The 20,879-nt window shown below is 32.1% G+C and overlaps 1 protein-coding gene and 1 long non-coding RNA gene across 3 annotated transcripts; one reads left to right on the top strand and one right to left on the bottom strand.

Annotated features, from left to right (window-relative positions):
* Nucleotides 1–2,648: 2,648 nt before the first annotated feature.
* LOC148284331 (uncharacterized) lies at nt 2,649–3,794 on the bottom strand. 2 transcript variants are annotated; one of them, XR_015825164.1, is made up of 4 exons: nt 3,630–3,794; nt 3,500–3,545; nt 3,046–3,376; nt 2,649–2,948 (listed from the first exon to the last, which is right to left on the bottom strand). It is a non-coding gene; the product is annotated as an uncharacterized LOC148284331 (long non-coding RNA). The 2 variants fall into 2 exon arrangements; XR_015825163.1 differs by having other exon boundaries at nt 3,500–3,548; nt 3,630–3,793.
* Nucleotides 3,795–4,096: 302 nt separating this feature from the next.
* On the top strand, nt 4,097–18,504 carry ATPsyngamma (ATP synthase, gamma subunit). Its single transcript, XM_088241694.1, has 6 exons — nt 4,097–4,208; nt 6,178–6,341; nt 8,629–8,765; nt 14,671–14,831; nt 16,554–16,718; nt 17,906–18,504. Exons 2-6 carry the CDS (start codon nt 6,178–6,180, stop codon nt 18,170–18,172), a joined length of 894 nt encoding a protein of 297 aa, XP_088097820.1. The 5' UTR covers nt 4,097–4,208; the 3' UTR covers nt 18,173–18,504.
* The last annotated feature ends 2,375 nt before the right edge of the window (nt 18,505–20,879 follow it).

Genomic DNA, 20,879 nt, shown 5'->3' with positions numbered 1-20,879 from the left:
AAATAAGACTTGAATGTAATTTGAGACGAAACTTCCGCGGCACATAATATAACACATGCTATCATTGCTACTCAGGCCGCACTGGTTGTGTCCTTCCAAAGTTTTTGCTTGTGAAGGTATAATTGCTGTCAAAAGGAAATTTAGACAAAGTAAGAAGTGTTTATTGAGAAATTGATATTGATTTTAATTCAAATATATTTCTGAATGGCATATGCCTCAAAACTTTATTATTGGTAAGAAAACTGTAGTGATCTAAATCGATTTAATAATACGATCTCGTTAAGCACTTTTCTGTAAACAAGTCAACGCCATGTTTGACACTTTCGGCGTAGTTGGTAGAGTGAATCTAAAAATTTCCAGAAATGAAAGCATTTTTTTGGAAGGTAAATTGAGACTGTCTCAAATTAGGTGCATAATTTCCAATAAGTCTCGGATCTCTAATAATAATAATTAGGTGAAAACTCAATTATTTTTTAATAAGTTACGACTACAGTAGTTATTTTATTACCGAAAAGTACAGACTTTGAAGATAGTGTATGCATTTTAATATTTTTTTATTGTTTTAGCATTATACGTGTCTCAAATTACACAGTCTCAATTTTGAGTTTTAAATATGATTTTTTTGAGATTTTTGAAAGAGGTTTAATTTTCTTTTTGATTGGATTTTTTTTTTATTTGATGACGTTAGCGTTTCAAATTATATCTTGCTGTTTAAAGCTGAAAATTTGTTTTATTTAATTTCTCTAATTGTTTATGACATATTTACAATATTATTCGTGGAAACTGAATTTTTTTTTATTGTCTCATGGTTAAAGTAGTAAAATGCTACATGGGAAACTACGACTTTCGTATTGTGTCTCATATTTGCAACATTTCCAGGTAATTTGGGACAACAAAAAAATAATAAATGAATTGAAGGATATGAATATGATGACACGTGTGGTATGCTTCTGTAACCTGAAACATAGACTCAAATTTGTGTTAAAATTTGAAAGCGTTATATTATATATATAAAAAGATATAGTCAGTTTAAGTTGAAAACTGAAAGTTGTATATTTTTACGAACCTACAATATGTTTTTCAGGTCCGTGATATTAAAAAAAAAATTAATACAATATTTTAAGACGCTATTCCATGCCCAGGTTTACCATGAAAATTCTATGTGACTTGAGAATATTGAACGCAATTGGTTTTAATGTTGTATAATAATTGTTATGTAGGTAGATTGATTTTGAAAAGTTAGGGAATGATCGAAGATAAATCACAAAAAAAAATTACATCTATGATTTTATTTTGCAAGCTATTAGTCCATGGATTTCTATTTTATCAAACATTTATTTTGTTTGTAATTATTTCCGTGAGATGTCACTCATGTGTACAATCTGTACGAACCTATATTAATTATTAATAATATCTCGTTTTTGCGCTTTGTAAATCAGCTGTTTTTCACAAAAAAAATTAAGAGAAACAAAAAACATCACAGATTTTAATAGTAATGTCTTAGAATACTGTTTTTTTTTTAAAACTGTAGAACGTTTACTAAAATTGGTACTTGATAATTTAAAAAGTGATTAAAATCTTTTTTTGGCATAAAAAACGTATTTAGTAGAATGGACGCACATAGATAAATATTTGAAGATGGACGTGTCAAAAGTCGGAAAAATCGGCGCGCGCTCATGAGAAAATGTATGAATGTAGAGGAAGCAAAATAAGTATGCAAAGACAAAGTGATATGGCGTTTTGTCCTCTCTGCCTATCCATACGGAGAGAATGGCGTGATGGTTTGTTGTAGTGCACATAGTCAGTTTCCAACGCACAACGACGATTTGTAAGCTTACTATAAGAGTTGACATAGATAAAATATAGAAATTGTATTTACCATCGTTAGAATGGACTGCATAAGTCCGTCAAATAAATAATTAAATAATATTATACTGAGAACTAAACAAATGTGATGTCCCATCTCTGTTGTAATAGTAGAATTAAGAATTAATTCTATGGTGGCAATTTATATTTTTCATGTTCCCAAACGTTACCAGAAATCAAAATCTGCTATTTATCAAATCTTCTAAGAGTAACTTTTATTTTTATGTCCCAATGTCCAAAATCTGTAGATTAGTGAATTTTCATTACAACTTTGAATTCTTTGCGATAAATCTTCCAGGTTTTCGTAGATCTCTTCATCATTAACACAGGGTGGGATAAAAATGGACTGCCATGTGCCATGATTGAAGTTTTATAATATGCTGATCGTGTTTATGAATATATTGCATAGGTACCATTATTTTAATGCCCTTATTTTTTGCTACAGTTTCTCGTTCATATGTCTCTTCATATAACTATTTTATAATTGACTTAGACAGTACATATAATAAATAATTTCATATATTGAACAAGAATCTAAAATGGCTCATAGAATACAGAGTCAAATGAACCCATTCTTTCATCTGATGGATGCTGTGTTTAGATTAACTGGGATGTTGTAAAGTTATCGACTACAGATATAACTACAACAAATTACTATGTATATATGTCTCGCTAAATAAGCCTAGCTCTTGACGTCACTGCGACCTAGCTGTGTTGATTTTTTAGAAACATGGAAGTACGTGAAAACGACATTTTAACATTGTAAAAATTAAAACATAACATGCCGGGAGATTTTTTATTATGTAAATCAATGTTTTTATTTTTAACAAATATTTTCTTTTAGTATTAGAAAACGATTCTTGTTTTTCAAACGGTTTTTTTTTCTTTATAACTGGTTTTCAATATGTTCTGTATCCTGTTTTGAAATAGTAAACGAAGATACTTTGTTGCAATTTGTTAACAGCAATGTTCACAAGTTTTGGAACTAGGTTCTCGAGTCTGTGAGGTTCACAAGGTTTGCACGGTCCTCATGCATAGCCTCTCATTTGATAGGAAATAAGAGAACCAGAAACATCCAAAACCTGAAACAAAAACATGTTTTAATAGGTGCCTACAAAAGAATAATGTCTTGAATCAATCATGAGTGAGCAACTTAATAAATATGTGCCTAGGTCTTACCTATGTACTTTACATTAACTGCTCATGGTTTTTTGACTTATTTGTGTTCATTTTCATACTATTTTAATGCATATTTTATGGTAGTGCAAAAACAGATATTATTTGGAAGGAACCACTTCATATTTATTTTTCCTGAAAATTTCTTTCAAAATCAGCAGGGCCCGCACGGTCCACAAGGCCCGCAACAAGGCCCACAACAAGGTGCGCAAGGCCCACAAGGTGAGCAACTTGGAGACGAAGCTTGACACAGATATCTTATGCTTCCATATTCTGAAAACACTCTATCTTGTAAGCCATTCCTTTTATAAGCCGACAATGGAAGCTTTTTTATCTGAAAAAAAAAACTGTTTCACTAATTGAACAATTGTATACGTATTAATTGGTTAACGATTTTAACATATCTGTCAAAGGATATTCAAAGACATTCGTATAAATTAACAAAATATTTACGAACGGGCGAGCCTTTATCTTCATATCGATAGCAAGAAGTTCCTCCACAACTACTGCAAATAAAAACAAATTAATAATAACTCTGATTAACTAACTGGGTGAAACCAAAAAACTATGGCTCAAATTAAACTTACCCAGGCATTATTGTTTAATGTTTTGTCTTAGAAAATTAATTTTTAAATAATGAAAAATTATTTTGAATATCACTTTAGATTTTGAGTTTTAAACAGGTCTAAAAAATATTTACTCCCGACATGTTCTGCTATTTTCTTTCAACTGAAAATAAAATGGAAAAAAGATAAAGCTAAAATAAAATTAACCTCTTTTGTTTGTCAAAAGCATTTGAAAATGGAACTCAACTCATCAAAATTAAACAAGCACGGTAGTTAGATACCAAATACATTTTTTTCTAAAAATATTCACAACTATTATACATACTTTGGAATATTATTTTTATTTAAATCAACTGTTAAGAAGTATTAAAAACGAAAGTTAGAAAAAAATAATAAATTGTAGTGTGAAATAGAATATTTTATGAGTAAATTGCAATATAATAATAATTTGTAAAGTCTCACAAATCTTGTACGTTTACCTACCTACCTGCAAAGAAAGTTTTTATTTCTACGGTAGGATGTGCCATTTTTTGTCTATGGTAGATCCCGTCAGTGTTTTCTGTGGCCATTCTCCGCCTCGATTTTCCGTCAATTCGCAAGGTTTGTGGAAAATATATTCATTTATTAAAACATGTTACGCTTAACACTTTAGGGATTTGAGTTTTTTCGAGGCATTTCTGCGCATGTAAAACTTTATTTTAAACATATTAGTCGTTTATGGTGTCCGTAAAATATTGCTATACGATTCTTACATAACCCCGGTTGACGGTAAATTTTACGATAACCTGTCCGAAGAATATCCAATAATATTAATTTAATATGAAAATTTTATTTTAATCGGATTGGAAGATATCCTGGATGTCAAACGTAAATGTATCTTTTATCTAAATACCTTTAAACAATCCGTGTCGATGTGTCAATTGGTTACCTTATTTGACTTGTTCAAGATTATCACTTTAAGACTTAAACTAAGGTTTCTTTTGATTTTATCCTCACAACTAAGTTCATTCTGTCATTGCTATTTTACAAAAACTATTATAATAGAGGATTTTAATCATAATGTATTCATTTCTTGACCTAGAAATTATGTTTTGAATGCCAAAACACTTACTTATTTTGTACAATTGTATTTTCGTAGTATTAATATTTCTAATTACTAGATCAGTGATCTTGACCCTCTAGTAAAATCGGGATTGACCCGTGTACAATAATCACATGTAGTTTTAATCTTATGTAGCAAGTCCGTTTTCTGGCTAAAGAGCTGTAAAATATGAGCAGCATTTGTCCTTAATATTTGCAAATAGAACGATTTGTGTGCTTGAATTTTGAAAAAGGTGTATGCGAGTATTTTTAACATTTGAATTTTAAAAAAAATCATAGTTTAATTGATGCTTTAAAAAAGACAGTTGAAAAAATATATGAGAAAGTATATCTGCGCATAAAGAAAATAAAAATGAGTGAAAACTATAATGTTTTAACACATTTGCCGAACACTTAGTAGGTTGCACTCATAAGGACACATAAAACTTTCTTTTGTTTTTTTATATTTCACTTCCGATTGGACTGAAGCTAATGGTTAGTGAAGAATAATACATTGTTGACTAATTTGTTGTAATTTGAACTCTTGTTCTCTTCATTTGGAAAAAAAGGACACAACTTATTTTATCACTTAAGGTAAAAGTTTTATAAATTTGAATGAAACTTACAGGTTGGCGTTCTTATTTAATACTGACCCTCACAAGCTATACTTACGCCCTGATATTTCCCCATCATTATTTTACAATGAATTGTTCAGTTATGTATTCTCTTGATTTGCTTTCTCCGTTATTCCCTTAATTTGCGAAAAGAACGTGTCGAAAATGCTCACTCGCATCTACTTGACATTCCATTTTAATAAAATAAAATAATTTATGTAACTTAAAAGCAATAATACAATAATTGGTATTGAAGAAAAATTTCTTACGAATGACCTTTACCAGTTTGTTTTACCTATATCTGTGGTTTTACTTTTAGTGCTCATGTTTAAATTTGAAAAAAAAACAACAAAACTTATGTTAACACCTAATACTGAACAAATACATATGTATGTATATAAATATATATGCACAATTTGAACAAATACATATGATTTGATAAATATCAAACGCCGGTATGTCAACCCAATTTAAAAAAAATTATTTGTTCTACAAAATGTAGAGAAAAAAAAGATCATTTCAGTACTTTTTGAATTAAAACATGTTTTCATTATTACAATAAAATACTGTCAAAAAACTCTGTTTTAATTCAGAAGCTAGTAGATCCACATGGACACTGGTGGATCATTGTGGTCTGTGGACATACCTGCTTTTGATATTTATCAACTCATTTACATTTCATGATATTTTGGGTATGTCCAAATATTTTTCTTCTGAGAAGGGAATATGGTAATTTCTTTGAAATTATCTGCATTTTATTCTTAACTTAATTTTTCCTTTTTTTATATGCTTATCTCTATCTTAATTGAATCAATTATATTTTCTAAAAAGTAATCAATTACTATTTTATTGTCGAATTTGCGTTTCTTCCTTAGATGTTGGGCCGAGTAGCACCCGCAGTATGTAGCCAGGCAGCTGGGCTGGTGAACACCCAGCAGAGCCGTAATATGGCAACACTCAAGCACATCTCCATGCGACTCAAGTCCGTCAAGAACATTCAGAAGATCACCCAATCCATGAAGATGGTGTCGGCTGCCAAGTATGTTTTGTTCATTATTCTATTAAGTCCCTGTCAGAACGAGCTCTCTTGACATGTACAAAAATCCTTATATTATGACTGTAAAACAAATACTGTCGAACTTGGTTATTACGAGGAAGATGGGACCGATTGAATTTGCTCGTTATAAGCGTTACTCGTTATACCAGAAAAAGGTTTTTTAATACAATCGCTATTGCACATTGTCACTAAGTAAACAAGTAAATACATATGTGTATATATAATTACAGAATTTAAAAAAAATCTTAGGGAAAATTATAATAAATGCTTACAAACATATCTATCACATAAAAACATTATTACATTTGGAATCGTCATTTCCAAATTGTTTTGCGACCTTTTTCGCTTGCGCAATATTGGTCCATCGATGGAAAATCCTGCATTTCTTTGGATACAAAACCATTGGAGCAATGCTTCACTGACATTAGTATGATCGCACTTTCTAAATTTTTTTGTGTTGTGATATTTTTTTTCAAATGCAGACAAATTAACATCCTTATTTTTCCACAATGTTGACACTGTGGATGAAGATAGAGAAAACTCTACACACTTCCACATTTTTCACGCCACATTCAATTTTACAAAGAATTGCCACTTTTTCACGAATTGAGTGACACTTCCTCTTGTCAGTAGATATGTTAATAATTCAGGGGTAAGGTTTTAACTGATCTGGTCTAGTTTGACTCATTTGACATCACCCATTTGTAATGTTTATTGGGTATTGAAATAAGCATTGAACATTAAAAAATCTAAAAAAAAACCCCGAAACAAGCATGTCATTCATAAACTACAAAAGCAGCTGTAAATTGTAACAATGTGCCCAACTGGCACTTACTAAGTTCACAAAGCTTGGATTTTTTAAAAACCATGTGTGTTCATTTTTCAATATTGTCGGCGAAAAATACAAATTAGGTACTTAGACAATTACATAGCTATCATAAACATAATCCGATCCCAATGCCCGGCGGTATTTATTCTTTACGTTAGCCGACCGTTTGGATTTTATTACTTAGGTTCTTATTTCGAGAATGTTGTTTTTAACAATAGAATTTTTCGTGTAATTTTTGACAATATTTTTGTTTGGTATGTCTGAAAAGTAGCTCGTTATAACAGTGAACAATTGTATGGAAAAAAGCATGAACTAAAATGTCAACCAATGTTACATCGGAGATCTCGCTATTTCCGAAATTGTTATAACCGAGTTCGCTGTAAATGCAAAAGTTTTATTAATGCATTCATACAATTATTCAATACCTCCCATTACACCAAACATAATTAATAGAGTTACTAGACATTCCACCCTGATGCTGCAAAAGCAATTGAAAATTAACACAACTTTTGGTCAAAGAGAATTGGTCTACTTCTCCATTTAAGTCTTCCAGTAAGTAAATACTATCACTATAAAATCGCTATTACGAAATGAACAATCAGACCCAATACGTAAAAATATGTTTTTATTTATAGTGTTTTTATTTGCGAGTTTTATGTGCTTTTATTATGTTTTATTTGTATTTGAGACTATGTTTTAATTATATTTAATAGGGCATGTTTTAAAATGAAATAAAATGTCTCCCTCGTCACGGGACTCCCCAGAGAACATTATGTTTAATGTAAAAAAAGTAATACATAAATTGTAAAAGAACAAATAAATCGAATATAATAGGACAACAAACTTTGAATAGAGGCAATAATGGTGCTGGATGTTAAAGGTGTCTGTGAAGGTCCATCAGGTGAAGTCCGCTTATTTCACTTAGGGATGAATGTGGAAGAGTAAAATAAAGATATTTTTATGTTTTCCTAATAACAATAAAAGTATTCAAGTATAATGTGTCCTCAGCATGGAATTCATTTTTATATTATATTTGTGTTCTTCAACTTTTTATAGACTTAAGAGCCTGTTATTACAGGATTATCCCTTTGTGATGCTAACTCCAGGTATCTCCAAGTTTTAAAGGTTTCCCTGGTGGTTTCTGACCATCTGGTATTCCATGCAGAGCTATGTATTGGATTCTTGTGAAATTCACTCTCTGTACATGTTGATACTAGTGTTGTCGACGCTGTCACTCCCATCTGACCACATCTTGAACCTCACAGACGTCTCGGATTGTGGTGTCCCTTACACGAGCATGTAAAGTCTTCCCAGCAATAGCATGCAAAGTTCTCATTTCTGTTGTCTGTAGCATATTTGTGTATCATATAATGAATAATATAATAAATAGCATAAATTTTAAATTTGTACTTACTTTTTAAACATTCGTATTTTAAATAGGTACACCCGCGCAGAACGAGACCTAAGACAGGCCCGTCCCTATGGAGCCGGATCTGTACAGTTTTACGAAAAAGCTGAAGTAGCAGAAAATGCTCCTGCGCCTCAAAAATTGATTGTTGCCATCACTTCTGACAGGGGTAGGTTTTTGTCAACCTCATTAGGTATCCAACTAGAAATCTTATCCATAGTATCCATTGGTACTAATATTAAAACCAGCAGGCAATTAATGGTCAGTGATAACCGCAATATAGCCATTCCATAATCGGCCCTTCAGGCCTCATCTGACAGCTCACTTGTAGTCTTTTCAACTCCTTCAAGAACTTTCTTTGCCCTTTTAATCAGTTTCACATTTCTTAATAATAATCATAAATTATTATTAAGAAGTGTGAAATTGGTTTCCATAGCGCTGTTTTCGTGAATGATCACTTCAAGGGTGCTATACATTTTTATTAAAAAATAAATTCATCAACGTACAAAAATCTAATATATAAATAAAAGACGAGTGATTTTTAATCCACAAATTAAGAATATCCAGTGACCGGTTTCATCCCTTTCGCGACATCTCTGAGACTGGTATCTTTATTAAGGAGTTTAATGTATTTATACAAAACAGAGGATAGAGAATTCAAAATTATATGAAAGTAAATAAAATAAAGTAATTTTTATCTTAAGGATCATTATCAAAAAAAATTTTGGGAAACTAATGAGTTGATATAATGCTATTTTAATGAGTTTAAGTATTTTATTTTTAGTGTCCCATCCTTCGTGAGTGGGATTTTTGTCAATTATGATTTCTGAAAAACAAAGGGTAAAAAGTCATAAGTAAAAATATATGACAATGGGTATAGTAATGGAGAATGCACGTGCGTTACCTGTTCATTAAGTAATTCTATGTCTAGTAATTCTAGTAATTCTTGTTGCGAAAACAATAAAACCGGTCACTGGATATTCCAAATTCGCGGATTCAAGTATTACTCGTCTTTTATTTATATAATAAATTACAATGAATTTCCATCAAGAATTTTCACTTACAAACTTAAATGTTTTAGATAACGAAAATCTAATAGGCTACATGAAGGTAGTGAATGACTGTTTATCAGTTTTTCAAGTATGCATAAATTCTATGCAATATTATTCATCCCTTGTAATGTGTTTTAAATAAACTAATTAAAGAGTCAAAGAATCTTAAATTATCTTAATGTTCGTGATATAGGCGTAGGTAAGTAAAGGATCTACGTAATAAAAATACTACTAAGACTCAATAAATTATTGGCTATTGGATTGTGTAGTAAAAAATGGTGTTATGTATTATAGCAACACTGAGTAGGTACTTGTCTGGATAAATATGATCTGTGCATAAGTGTAAAGTCAAAGTGTTTTTACAACAATAATAAAGAGTACTTGATAATGACCCAACATGGGATAACTTAGTGTATCATTAATTATTCAAACATTACATTGGCAACGAGGAAAATGGCACTAAGATTTAGTGAATATGGCCCAGGTAAAACCTGGAGCCATTATATCGACAGATTTTGTTTTGCTCTGGAAGCAAATCAAATACTAGAAGAAAATGTCAAAAAGGCCAACCTGTTAGCAAACTGTGGAGAAGAAACCTACGACCAGTTAGTAGCGTTAATATTACCTAAAAACATCAGAGAAGTTACATTTGAAGAAATTCTGCATGTATTAAACAAACACTACAATAAAGAGCCTAACGAAATCATACAATCCTACAAATTTCACAACCGGCAACAGAAAGTTGAGGAATCAATAAATGCCTACATTATAGAGTTAAAAAAAATAAGTAAGCATTGTAATTTCATGGATTTACAAAGGACATTAAGAGATAGATTGGTTTGCGGCGTGAATGACAAAAATTTGCAACAAGACTTATTAACGAGAGAGAAATTAACTTATGAAAGAGCAGTAGAAATCTGTCAAGCTTTTGAAAGTGCAAAAAGGGGCTTGAAGACAATACATCTTTCAACCTTGAGCAGTGAAGATAATAGCGAGCCGATGGAAATAAACGAAATAAGTGTGAATAAGAAAAATAATATGCAGATATATGAGTGTAAACATTGTGGAAAGAAACATAGAGGCGAGTGCCGTTTCAAAGAGGCAATTTGCAGATTATGTATGAAAAGAGGACACATACAAAGAATTTGTTTTAAAAATAAATATAACAATAATAATGTAGAGGAAAACTGCGATGACATGTGTGGCGTGTATCATGCATGGGGGAGTGCAAAGGTGACTCCATATTATGTAACACTCGGTATAAACGGAGTCAAGGTGGATATGCAAGTAGATTCAGGAGCTAGCGCATCCATCATAAGTTACACATATTATCGAGAGTTGTGGCCAAAGGGAGGACCTGAATTGAGGCCCAATAATGCCAAACTCCAAACCTGGACGAAAAGTAGATTAGAGATTATGGGAGAGATGTTGGTAGAAGTCCAATATAATGGAAATAAACAGATGTTAACTCTGTTAGTAGCAAAAGGAAGTGGGCCGAGTCTACTTGGACGAGCATGGTTTGCAGACTTGGGAATCACAGTTGAAGGAATTCATGAGATACACAATATCACAACAGACAGACTGCTTCTGGAAGATATAAAAAAAATGTATAGAGATATGTTTAATGAAGGATTGGGAAAGTATAAGGGACCGAAAGTGTCAATACAATTACTAGAAGGAAAGTCTACACCCATATTCATGAAATGTAGACCCACACCACTGGCGCTAAGAGAAAAAATTAATACTGAAATAGACAAAATGACGGAAGATGGAATATTAAAACCAATAACATATTCAGAATGGGCGACGCCCATAGTACCAATTGTTAAACAAGATGGTAGTATAAGATTATGTGGGGATTATAGATGTACTATCAACAAAGCAACTAATTTAGATACATATCCTTTACCCACAATAAATGAAGCATTATCAACAATAGCGGGGGGTAAAATCTTCACAAAATTAGATTTAGATAGAGCATATTTGCAAGTGGAAGTGGATGATGAGACAGCCAAATTGTTAACATTAAATACACCTAAGGGACTATTTACAATGCATAGGTTACCTTTTGGAGTTAAAACATGTCCGGGCATATTTCAAAGATTAATGTCCACATCACTAGCAAATATAGAGGGCGTATCAGTTATGTTAGATGATATATTAATATCAGGAAAAGATTGGAATGAACATAATCATAGGTTGGAGAAAGTGTTGAAAATCCTACACCAGAATGGACTGCACCTTAATGAGAAAAAATGTTTATTTGGAACAAATAGAGTTAAATATCTAGGATATCTAATTGATGATAAGGGAATACACCCAACGGAAGAGAAAGTAAAATGTATACAGGTGGCACCAACACCTCGTAATACCAAGAAACTTAGAGCATTTTTAGGTTTATATACATTTTATGAAAGATTTATTCCAGAAAAATCAGATACATTAGAGCCATTATACAGATTGTTAGACAACAACAAGGAGTGGAAGTGGACAAAAAAGGAACAGAATGCATTTGAAGAAGCCAAGAAAAAATGAACAGGAGAGTGCACCTTGGTTCATTATGATAGTAATAAGCCTTTGGTATTGTGCTGTGATGCAAGTGAATATGGTGTTGGAGCTATTTTGTCACATGTGATGCCAGATGGAAATGAAAAGCCTATAATGATGGCATCTAGAACGATGCACATACATGAACGAAGATATGCTCAAATAGATAAAGAGGCATTGGCGATAATGTTTGGGGTACAGAAGTTTCAGCAATTTCTATATGGAAGAGATTTCAAAATAATAACCAATCATAAGCCTTTGTTAGGTATTTTCAATGCAGAAAAACGAATGCCAGAAGTATTATCACCTAGAATGTTGAGATGGGTTTTGACTCTAAATAATTATAGTTATTGTATTGAGCATCGACCGGGAAATAAGATTGGCAATGCGGATGCTTTAAGCAGATGGCCGGTAGAACAAGAAATAAAAGAACCAGGAGATCCAGCAGAAGTCTTACTTTTGGAAGATACTCCAACAACATTCCCATACGATTGTAGAGATATTGCGGAAGCCACTCGTAAGGATAAAGTGCTATCAAAAGTATATTATAACGTATTAAAAGGATGGCCAGAAAACGTTGAACAGGAAGCCAAAGTGTATCATAAAAAAAGGGATGGATTATCTATTCAAAGAAACTGCTTGTTGTATGGTAGTAGAGTCATCATACCATTGTCAATGAGAAGCAATCTATTAAAATTATTACATGAATCACACGATGGCATCGTCATATCCAAAGCAATAGCAAGAAGTTATTTCTATTGGCCAGGGTTAGACGCTGATATTGAGAAAACAACGGGCAGATGTGATATTTGTCAAGAGCAAGGAAAGCAACCTAACTCAATCAAACATCAGTGGATTACACCAAGTAAACCATGGGCAAGATTGCATATAGACTTTTTCGGACCTTTTGCAGGTAGGCAGTTTTTAATTTTGGTAGATGCCTACAGCAAATGGCCAGAAATTAAAATTGCTAAAGACGTATCAAGTAATACAGTAATTGCTACGTTAAGGGATATTTTTGCAACGCAAGGGTTGCCAGAAACTTTGGTATCTGATAATGGTACAGCATTCACATCGGAGGTATTTGGTAGCTTTCTAAAAGAGAACAATATCAGACATGTGAAGACAGCACCTTACCATCCAGCAACGAATGGACAAGCAGAGAGATATGTCCAAATCTTTAAATCAAAGTTAAGAAAAATGAGTAATTTACCATGGTCTGTAAAGTTGCCGCGAATATTATATAATTTGAGAACGACACCAAATACAACCACAGGGAAAACACCCGCAGAAATGTTAAATAAAAGACAATTTAGAACAAGATTTGATAAGTTTCATCCACATGCAGATATTACTAAACAGACATTCCAAAAAGAATATAATCAAAATGTGGAAATACGTGATTTTAATGTAAATGAAAAAGTGTGGGCCAGACAGTACGGAAAGTCTAATAAATGGAGTAAAGGAGTTATATCAAAAATTATTGGTACGTCTAATTATGAAATAAAACTAGATAATGGCGACACACAAAGAAGGCATGTAAATCAATTAAAACATGGAGAAGACAAGGAGGTCCAGGAAAATGCCAGAATGGAGGAATTTAAACCTCAATATAGTAGAGAAGAAGAAGAGGAAGATGATATGGTGGAGATCCCTCCGCAGGAGAGGTGGGCAGATATTATAGGAATTCCAAGCACCTCAGAAGAAGCAAACATGCAAGCAGGGAAGGCATTGAAAAGAATGCGAAGTATAGAAGAATCGGAGGTAGCCCAAGGTAGTGACAAACTACCAAGAAATGAGGCACCGGAAATTAATATGAAATGAAGAACATTTATGTTATGATTTATTGTTTTATTTGTTTATTGTGTTATTAGATTATGGTTAGCTTGTTACTAACTTAAATGGAAAGGTATGTTATGTATTATAGCAACACTGAGTAGGTACTTGTCTGGATAAATATGATCTGTGCATAAGTGTAAAGTCAAAGTGTTTTTACAACAATAATAAAGAGTACTTGATAATGACCCAACATGGGATAACTTAGTGTATCATTAATTATTCAAACATTACAGGCTGTTTACTAAATTACAAAAACCATATTTTTTTTTATTTTCCTTTTATCAATATTAATATTAAAACTGTTTGAAATGTTAGTGACTGCTTATGAGGCTAATAGGAAAATAGATTTACAAATGCTACTAAAAACATGTGTGTTAGAAACGTGTGTTTTTCGGAGTCATCAATATGTGTAATTTGGATAAATTGAAGCTATTACCTACATTTTATATTGATGTCGCTTAAGTACTCGTTATGAAAATATCCTGCATAAAGATAAGAAATAGGTCATTATTGTTTCAGTTAAGTAACTGCCTACCCTGGTTAAAAACCCTGTGCTGCTGCTGGTATGTTTTTATTTAGGCGATAGTAACTACATATGAAATCCTCGCATTTCTCATGTTGGTTATGCTTTTACAGGTCTGTGCGGTGCCGTTCATACCGGCGTGTCCAAGGTCATCCGTAATGACCTCTCGGCTCCTGAAGTGGCGGCCAACACCAAAGTCGTCTGTGTCGGAGACAAGTCGCGTAACATTTTGCAGCGTCTCTACGGGAAGAACATCATGCTGGTCGCCCAGGAAGTGAGAGAACTTAACTAAATTATCAAGATATATTAATTTATGCATACTGCCGTCATCAGTTTTTATTCTTGTCTGGTGTGATATTAATAAGTAACACACGTGGTATGTGGAGAAAATATCAAATTACAATGAATTTAACAATATTTTTAGCAGAAATTTTTTTCAGACTGATTAGTATTTAACCCTTATAAGATTTCATCTAAATATCGATGTCTCAACAGAGACGAAGGAACCATTGTTGATAGATATCTCAAACGAGTTGATGGAATTTATTTTTTACATCAAACAGGCAAGGAGGCCCAATTACAGTGGTGAATTACAGCGCAAAACACCGAGGCTTAAGAAATTTCCCATTTGATTCTTGTGTTCTCACCGATAATCGAACCCAGAACTTTCCGTGCATTAGTCAAGTGTCTTAGCCATTACACTATGGAGGTCGCCAATTATTAAAGAATGTGGAAATCTAGGGATCTACAAGGCTTATGACCCATCATTGGCTGTTTAAGTTATTGCTTTACATACTTACTGAAAATTTTAGATCTCATGTAAAATGATTGTTCAAACCAGCCAATGACCAAGTCATAAATCCTCTAAATGCACTGATTTCCACATTCCCTAATGATTTCTTTATCTCGGTTGAGATATCTTTCAATTATCGTTCCCTCGTATCTGTTGTCTGTTAATTGAACTTTCTTTTTTTTTTTTTATATTTTTAATTTCTTACTAAAATTTTATAATTCTATTTCAACAAAAAATTATAATTATAAAAATACGTATACAGTTTTATTCCACTTTTATTTATAATTTTTACCAGTGGCCGGGTTTTGTCATGACCAACATCGTCAGACTGGTGGGAGATAAAACAAATTTCTATGTTATATAAGTGCAAGCAGGGGTTGTAAATCATGGTTTTATATAATTCTGTCACTGGTCACTGGTAAAAATTATAAATAAAAGTGGAATTAAACTATATATGTATTTTTATCATTATAATTCAAATGCAGTTCTACTAAGAAATGTCAGTAGAAAAACTCAATCTATCAACAAAATATGCTTAAATATTTTTTCACAATAAAAAAAAACGTAATTTCCCATTTTATTATCAAAAAAGTATTTAAAAAAATCCATCCACAAAAGATACATTGTTTTAATTATCTCCTGAACAATTTTAAAAATATAACTATACAGTTATTGCCGGCACAATGACGAATTGCTATTTTTTAGAACATGAAAAGTTGAATTAAATGTATTTATCAACTACCCAATTTTTAATTTTTTTTAATCTATTTTTTATTTTATCTAAAACATTTAAGTTTGTAAGTGAAAATTCTTGATGGAAGTTCATTGTAATTTATTATATAAATAAAAGACGAGTGATACTTCAATACACCAATTTGGAAAATCCAGTGACCGGTTTCTACTTAAACTCATTAAAATAGCATTATATCAACTCATTAGTTAATCCGAATTTTTTTTGATAATGATCCTTAAGATAAAAATAACTTTATTTAATTTACTTTCATATAATTTTGAATTATCTATCCTTACCTCTGTTTTGTATAAATACATTGAGCTCCTTAATAAAGATACCAGTCTCGAAGATGTCGCGAAAACGATGAAACCGGTCACTGGATTTTCCAAATTTGTGGATTTAAGTATCACTCGTCTTTTATTTATATAATAAATAATGTTTTATTATTTATTTTTTTCTTTCTTTATTAGGTTGGCCGCCTGCCTCCCACTTTCTTGGATGCTGCCAAGCTGACCATTGCCATCCTGAACTCTGGATATGAGTTTTCATCCGGAAAGATCGTCTACAACAAATTCAAGTCTGTGGTGTCCTATTCTCAGGATGAACTCCCACTTTTCAGTCAGGGCGCTGTAGAGGTAATTATTATATTCTTGCTTTTTGTCAAATATGCCCCACATATAAATATGAAAAAATCTTATTCTTTTGAATGGGGGCGAGTGCTGAACAAGCTCACTACGAAAAGTGTCAAATCTATTCCGAGTCCTCGTAAATTCATTCTCGCCCCCCAAGCCTTAGTCTTTAATGAGCAGGGCTACCTGATGGAGGACGAATGCTTACATCTATTGGTAAATCTCATCCTCCAAGCCCTTAGGTATGGGGGGAATGCTCTCGCATCCTCAGGTTTAACCAAAGGTCCACTAAAGATGTGGAATTGTTGTAAAAATACGATGTTGTGTTGTGAAAAGTAAATGTTGACTATTCCATATAACTGCCAAGTCACAAGTCAAAACACAAATAAAGATTTTATTTAGAAAATGCTGCAGTACACACCGGGAACCTATGGCCATGTATATTTGTCCCGAAAAAGGCTCCATTTAGCTCTGGCACTGAGATATCCCAAGGTATGGTGACATTTGGAGGCCCATAACAGTGTGCAGGTAAGAGGTTAACTACAGATTGTATGAAAAATCCCAGTTTCGGTAATGAATCTTTTTAATAGAGCATCTAAGGCTAGCGCCACACTCGAGAAAAGAAACAGAAATTTCGTCGCCGATCTTCCGCGGCAGAACGCTAATCGATTTTATGGCATTGATTTACTTTTATTGGGCACACTACATGGATGATCGGTTCTTCAGTGTGGACCTTGGTGGACCGCATGCCTTCGGCGTCTGTTCTGTTCTCCGCGTGCAAAAATTCAATGAAATATTTTTTTCTTAATTGGAGTGTTGTGTATTTTTTTACAACTTTCTTCCATATGACCTTTTTCCCACCCGCTGACAAGCCTTTAAAGCTTTACCGGGTTATTCCTTAAAAAAAAATATATATGTTTTCTATTTCATACTATAAATGCGTGTACTAAAGATGCCTGAATGAAAAGGGATGCTTTTGTTCTATTTTTTTCATACATGATATAAATTTACAATGTGAAAAGGGGTGATAAAAATGTTAAAAAAATAATAATTCAAGATTATATCCGTATGATAATATGCATATAAAAAAAATAAGATACAAACATTTCGGTGTCAAAACCGAGAAAATGTAAAATTTTATCGTATTTGATTCCGATTGAGAAAGAGAATCATGTGTTCTTCTTTGTTTTTAGGCCGCACCTAAAATGTCAATCTACGATTCTTTAGACTCTGATGTCATCCAGAGTTACCTGGAGTTCTCTATGGCTTCCATGTTTTTCTACGCCATGAAGGAGGGAGCTTGTTCCGAGCAGTCTTCCAGGATGACAGCTATGGACAATGCCAGCAAGAACGCCGGCGAGATGATTGATAAACTCACTCTAACATTTAACAGAACTAGGCAGGCTGTGATCACAAGAGAACTGATTGAAATCATTTCTGGAGCTGCCGCTTTACAATAAACAGCATAACGGCAGTCGGTTTGATTAGTTTTCCACCATCTTGTCTATATCATTCAGAACTATTTGCCGCGACAGTTCGATGTTAGCTACATTTAAATATGTACATTTCCATTAAAAACTTTTCGTAGCTACACATTGAACATTTTTTATTGGGGATATTATTCCTAATTTAAACCGTGTATTATTAAATTGATAGTATTTTTTTGGCAGTTTTTCTGTGTATTAAAATATAATTAATTTAATAATAGGTAAATCAGTTATCTACCGGGTTATGTAGTATCATGATATAAATACATCTTATTTAAAGATAATAAATATACAAAAAAATAAAATCTATGCACGTTTTCTTTAAGACACCTTTTTACTCTTTTTAATGATCCCAAACTCTTCGTATTTTACCAATATGTATTGGAGACTCTTCAATTCTCTAATTTTATTTTATGAATTAGTTAGCAATCCACACTTGGATATTCTTCTAGAGAAGAAGTTCAGAATAAAATTCCTCAAATGTAACCGAAACTTAATCTTTAAAATAAAAATGCGGATGGATAAAGTATGCTTTTAAAACCCGCATAGTTTTCTTTTAAAAGGACACTAAAGCCCGTATCACATTTGTCAGTGAATAGTACATGATCGTGTGCAGAATTTGGTCCAGTAAATATTGTGTTGTAAAAACACAAGTTGGATAAAATACAGTAAAACCTCGTTTTTACGTTCCTTGATTTTACGTTTTCCCGCTTTTTACATCTAAATATTTAGGTCCCATATTTTTCCAAACATTTTCAAATATTCCCCCCAATAAACATATTTTTACGTTTTTCACAACCCCGGTTTTATGTTGAAAATGTTTAAAAACTCATTCGATCTGTCAAAAGATAACGAGCCGCGCGCCGCTGCGAGAATGGAGAATAAAATTGAGGTAAATAAAAAAATGTGTAAATTATTGTCTCAAACTAAATTCAAAGTAGGTGCAGTGTAATTGACCACTTAGTTTAAGTGTCGAATTTTGTCATTTTACTAAATAGTGACATGCAGTTGGCGCATGTTTAGGAAGAATAAAGTCTACATCAATAAATTACGATGCAGAAAATTTAAAAATTGGGCAATAGAAATATTGTTTGAAGTTAACATAATGTGAAAAGAAGATAGTTTAAACAGTTACCATAAAAGTGTGAAACAGTTTTGCCGCGATGTGAATGACCATTGAAATTTTGTGGTGCCATACTAAAAAACGTGATACCATATAAATAAAATTTCCCAATATTTAGGGAAAAAATCGTTGTATGCATTTCATGAAAACTCCAATTTATATTTTCGTGTTTTTAAGGTTTAGTACTAATTAATTATTTAAAAATGTTTTCTTTAAATTGAATAAAAAATTACAAATTTTAGTATTGCTTGAAATAATACAAAATATTTTTAATTTAATTTGATAAGAACATGCTGTAAAAATAAAATACTTGAGATAAAAACACTATATTCTTTTAAAAAAAAGACAAAAAATAAAATTCCAAAGAAAAGGTAAGTGTGTAATAAAATATTTTATGTATCTTTTTTGGAAAACGCTGTGCCAAATACACAATTTTTTATAGAATTAAGGAATAATAGAAATTTTTTGTGACTTAAATGATTGTTTTTTTTTTATAAACCAAAATTTGCGATTTTGAAAAAACAGTGCGTTTTCAAATTGTTAAATCGCATGACATAGAATTAAGAATAGTCCAGAAGGAGCGTAGAATCATATTTAAATACATCGGACTGTGTCCAAAAATCCCCCCACTTTGCCCCACTTTCGCCGTGTGCATTTGTGAAATAGCCGCGTTAGGTTGCCAGATGAGAAAAAATATAATCATTACACAAATGTAAGGTAAAAAAAAAGCAATTTGTTCATTTCTCTAAAATTTTATTGTGCACACAGAAACATTGATTGACACAACAGAGTAGATAAGTAAAGGGTCATTTAAGTAATTGAATTAGTGAACTTTGAACTTAAAATATTAAACAAATTTTATTTTACATAAAATAATTAATTTAATATCATGTTAAATAATATTTGATGTTTTAAAGATAATGTCGGTCTACCACGGCGTTGTTTAATCAGAGGTCCAATTTTCATTAGTTCTCTGATTAGATGAGCAAAGTAGGGTAAAAAAATTTACACCTCTAGCAACACTAACGAAATGTCCATCTTTTTTTTTTTTTTAATCTGACAGATGGAAAAATAATTCAATTTTTAAGTAATGCATATTTTCTTACACATGCATTTGCTAATTACACATGAAATGTGATACTATCCTGTTTCTTTAAGATACCAGTAGTATTTCTACACTTTAAAACGAGAACACCACTTATTTGAATTCAAATCGGGAGTTGCATACTGAGCCACGTCTACAAAGAAACTAATGGGTCAAAGCGTAAAACTACTCTTTTAAGAGTAGTTTAGTCGCCTTCTGTTTGATGCACGTATGCGGTTTCTGGACTATTCTTAATTCTATGTCATATGACTTCCTTACCTTTTATCAGACCACAGATTACATTATCAGACTACTTAACTCAACTGTAAACGATATTATTTGTTGCTGCTTGTGTCATTTTATTTGAATGACTGCAAAATCTGCTAGCAGCAAATGTTCACTACCCATGTTGATTTAGAAGCTTTATGCACAGTCTAAAGAGATATACCCACGCCTTATATTGATTGTTGCAA

The sequence above is a fragment of the Micrasema longulum genome, unplaced genomic scaffold, assembly GCF_059751315.1.
Source record: "Micrasema longulum isolate JH-2025_06_02 unplaced genomic scaffold, ASM5975131v1 h1tg000131l, whole genome shotgun sequence".
Lineage (NCBI taxonomy): Eukaryota > Metazoa > Arthropoda > Insecta > Trichoptera > Brachycentridae > Micrasema > Micrasema longulum.
This window is presented reverse-complemented; position numbering and strand designations above follow the sequence as displayed.

Excerpts from the sequence above, each read along its gene's own strand:
- ATPsyngamma (XM_088241694.1), top strand. The coding sequence starts at position 6,178 with ATGTTGGGCCGAGTAGCACCCGCAGTATGTAGCCAGGCAGCTGGGCTG. Across the intron at positions 6,342-8,628 it reads AAGATGGTGTCGGCTGCCAA|GTACACCCGCGCAGAACGAG; the intron begins GTATGTTTTGTT and ends TATTTTAAATAG. Across the intron at positions 14,832-16,553 it reads TCATGCTGGTCGCCCAGGAA|GTTGGCCGCCTGCCTCCCAC; the intron begins GTGAGAGAACTT and ends TTTCTTTATTAG.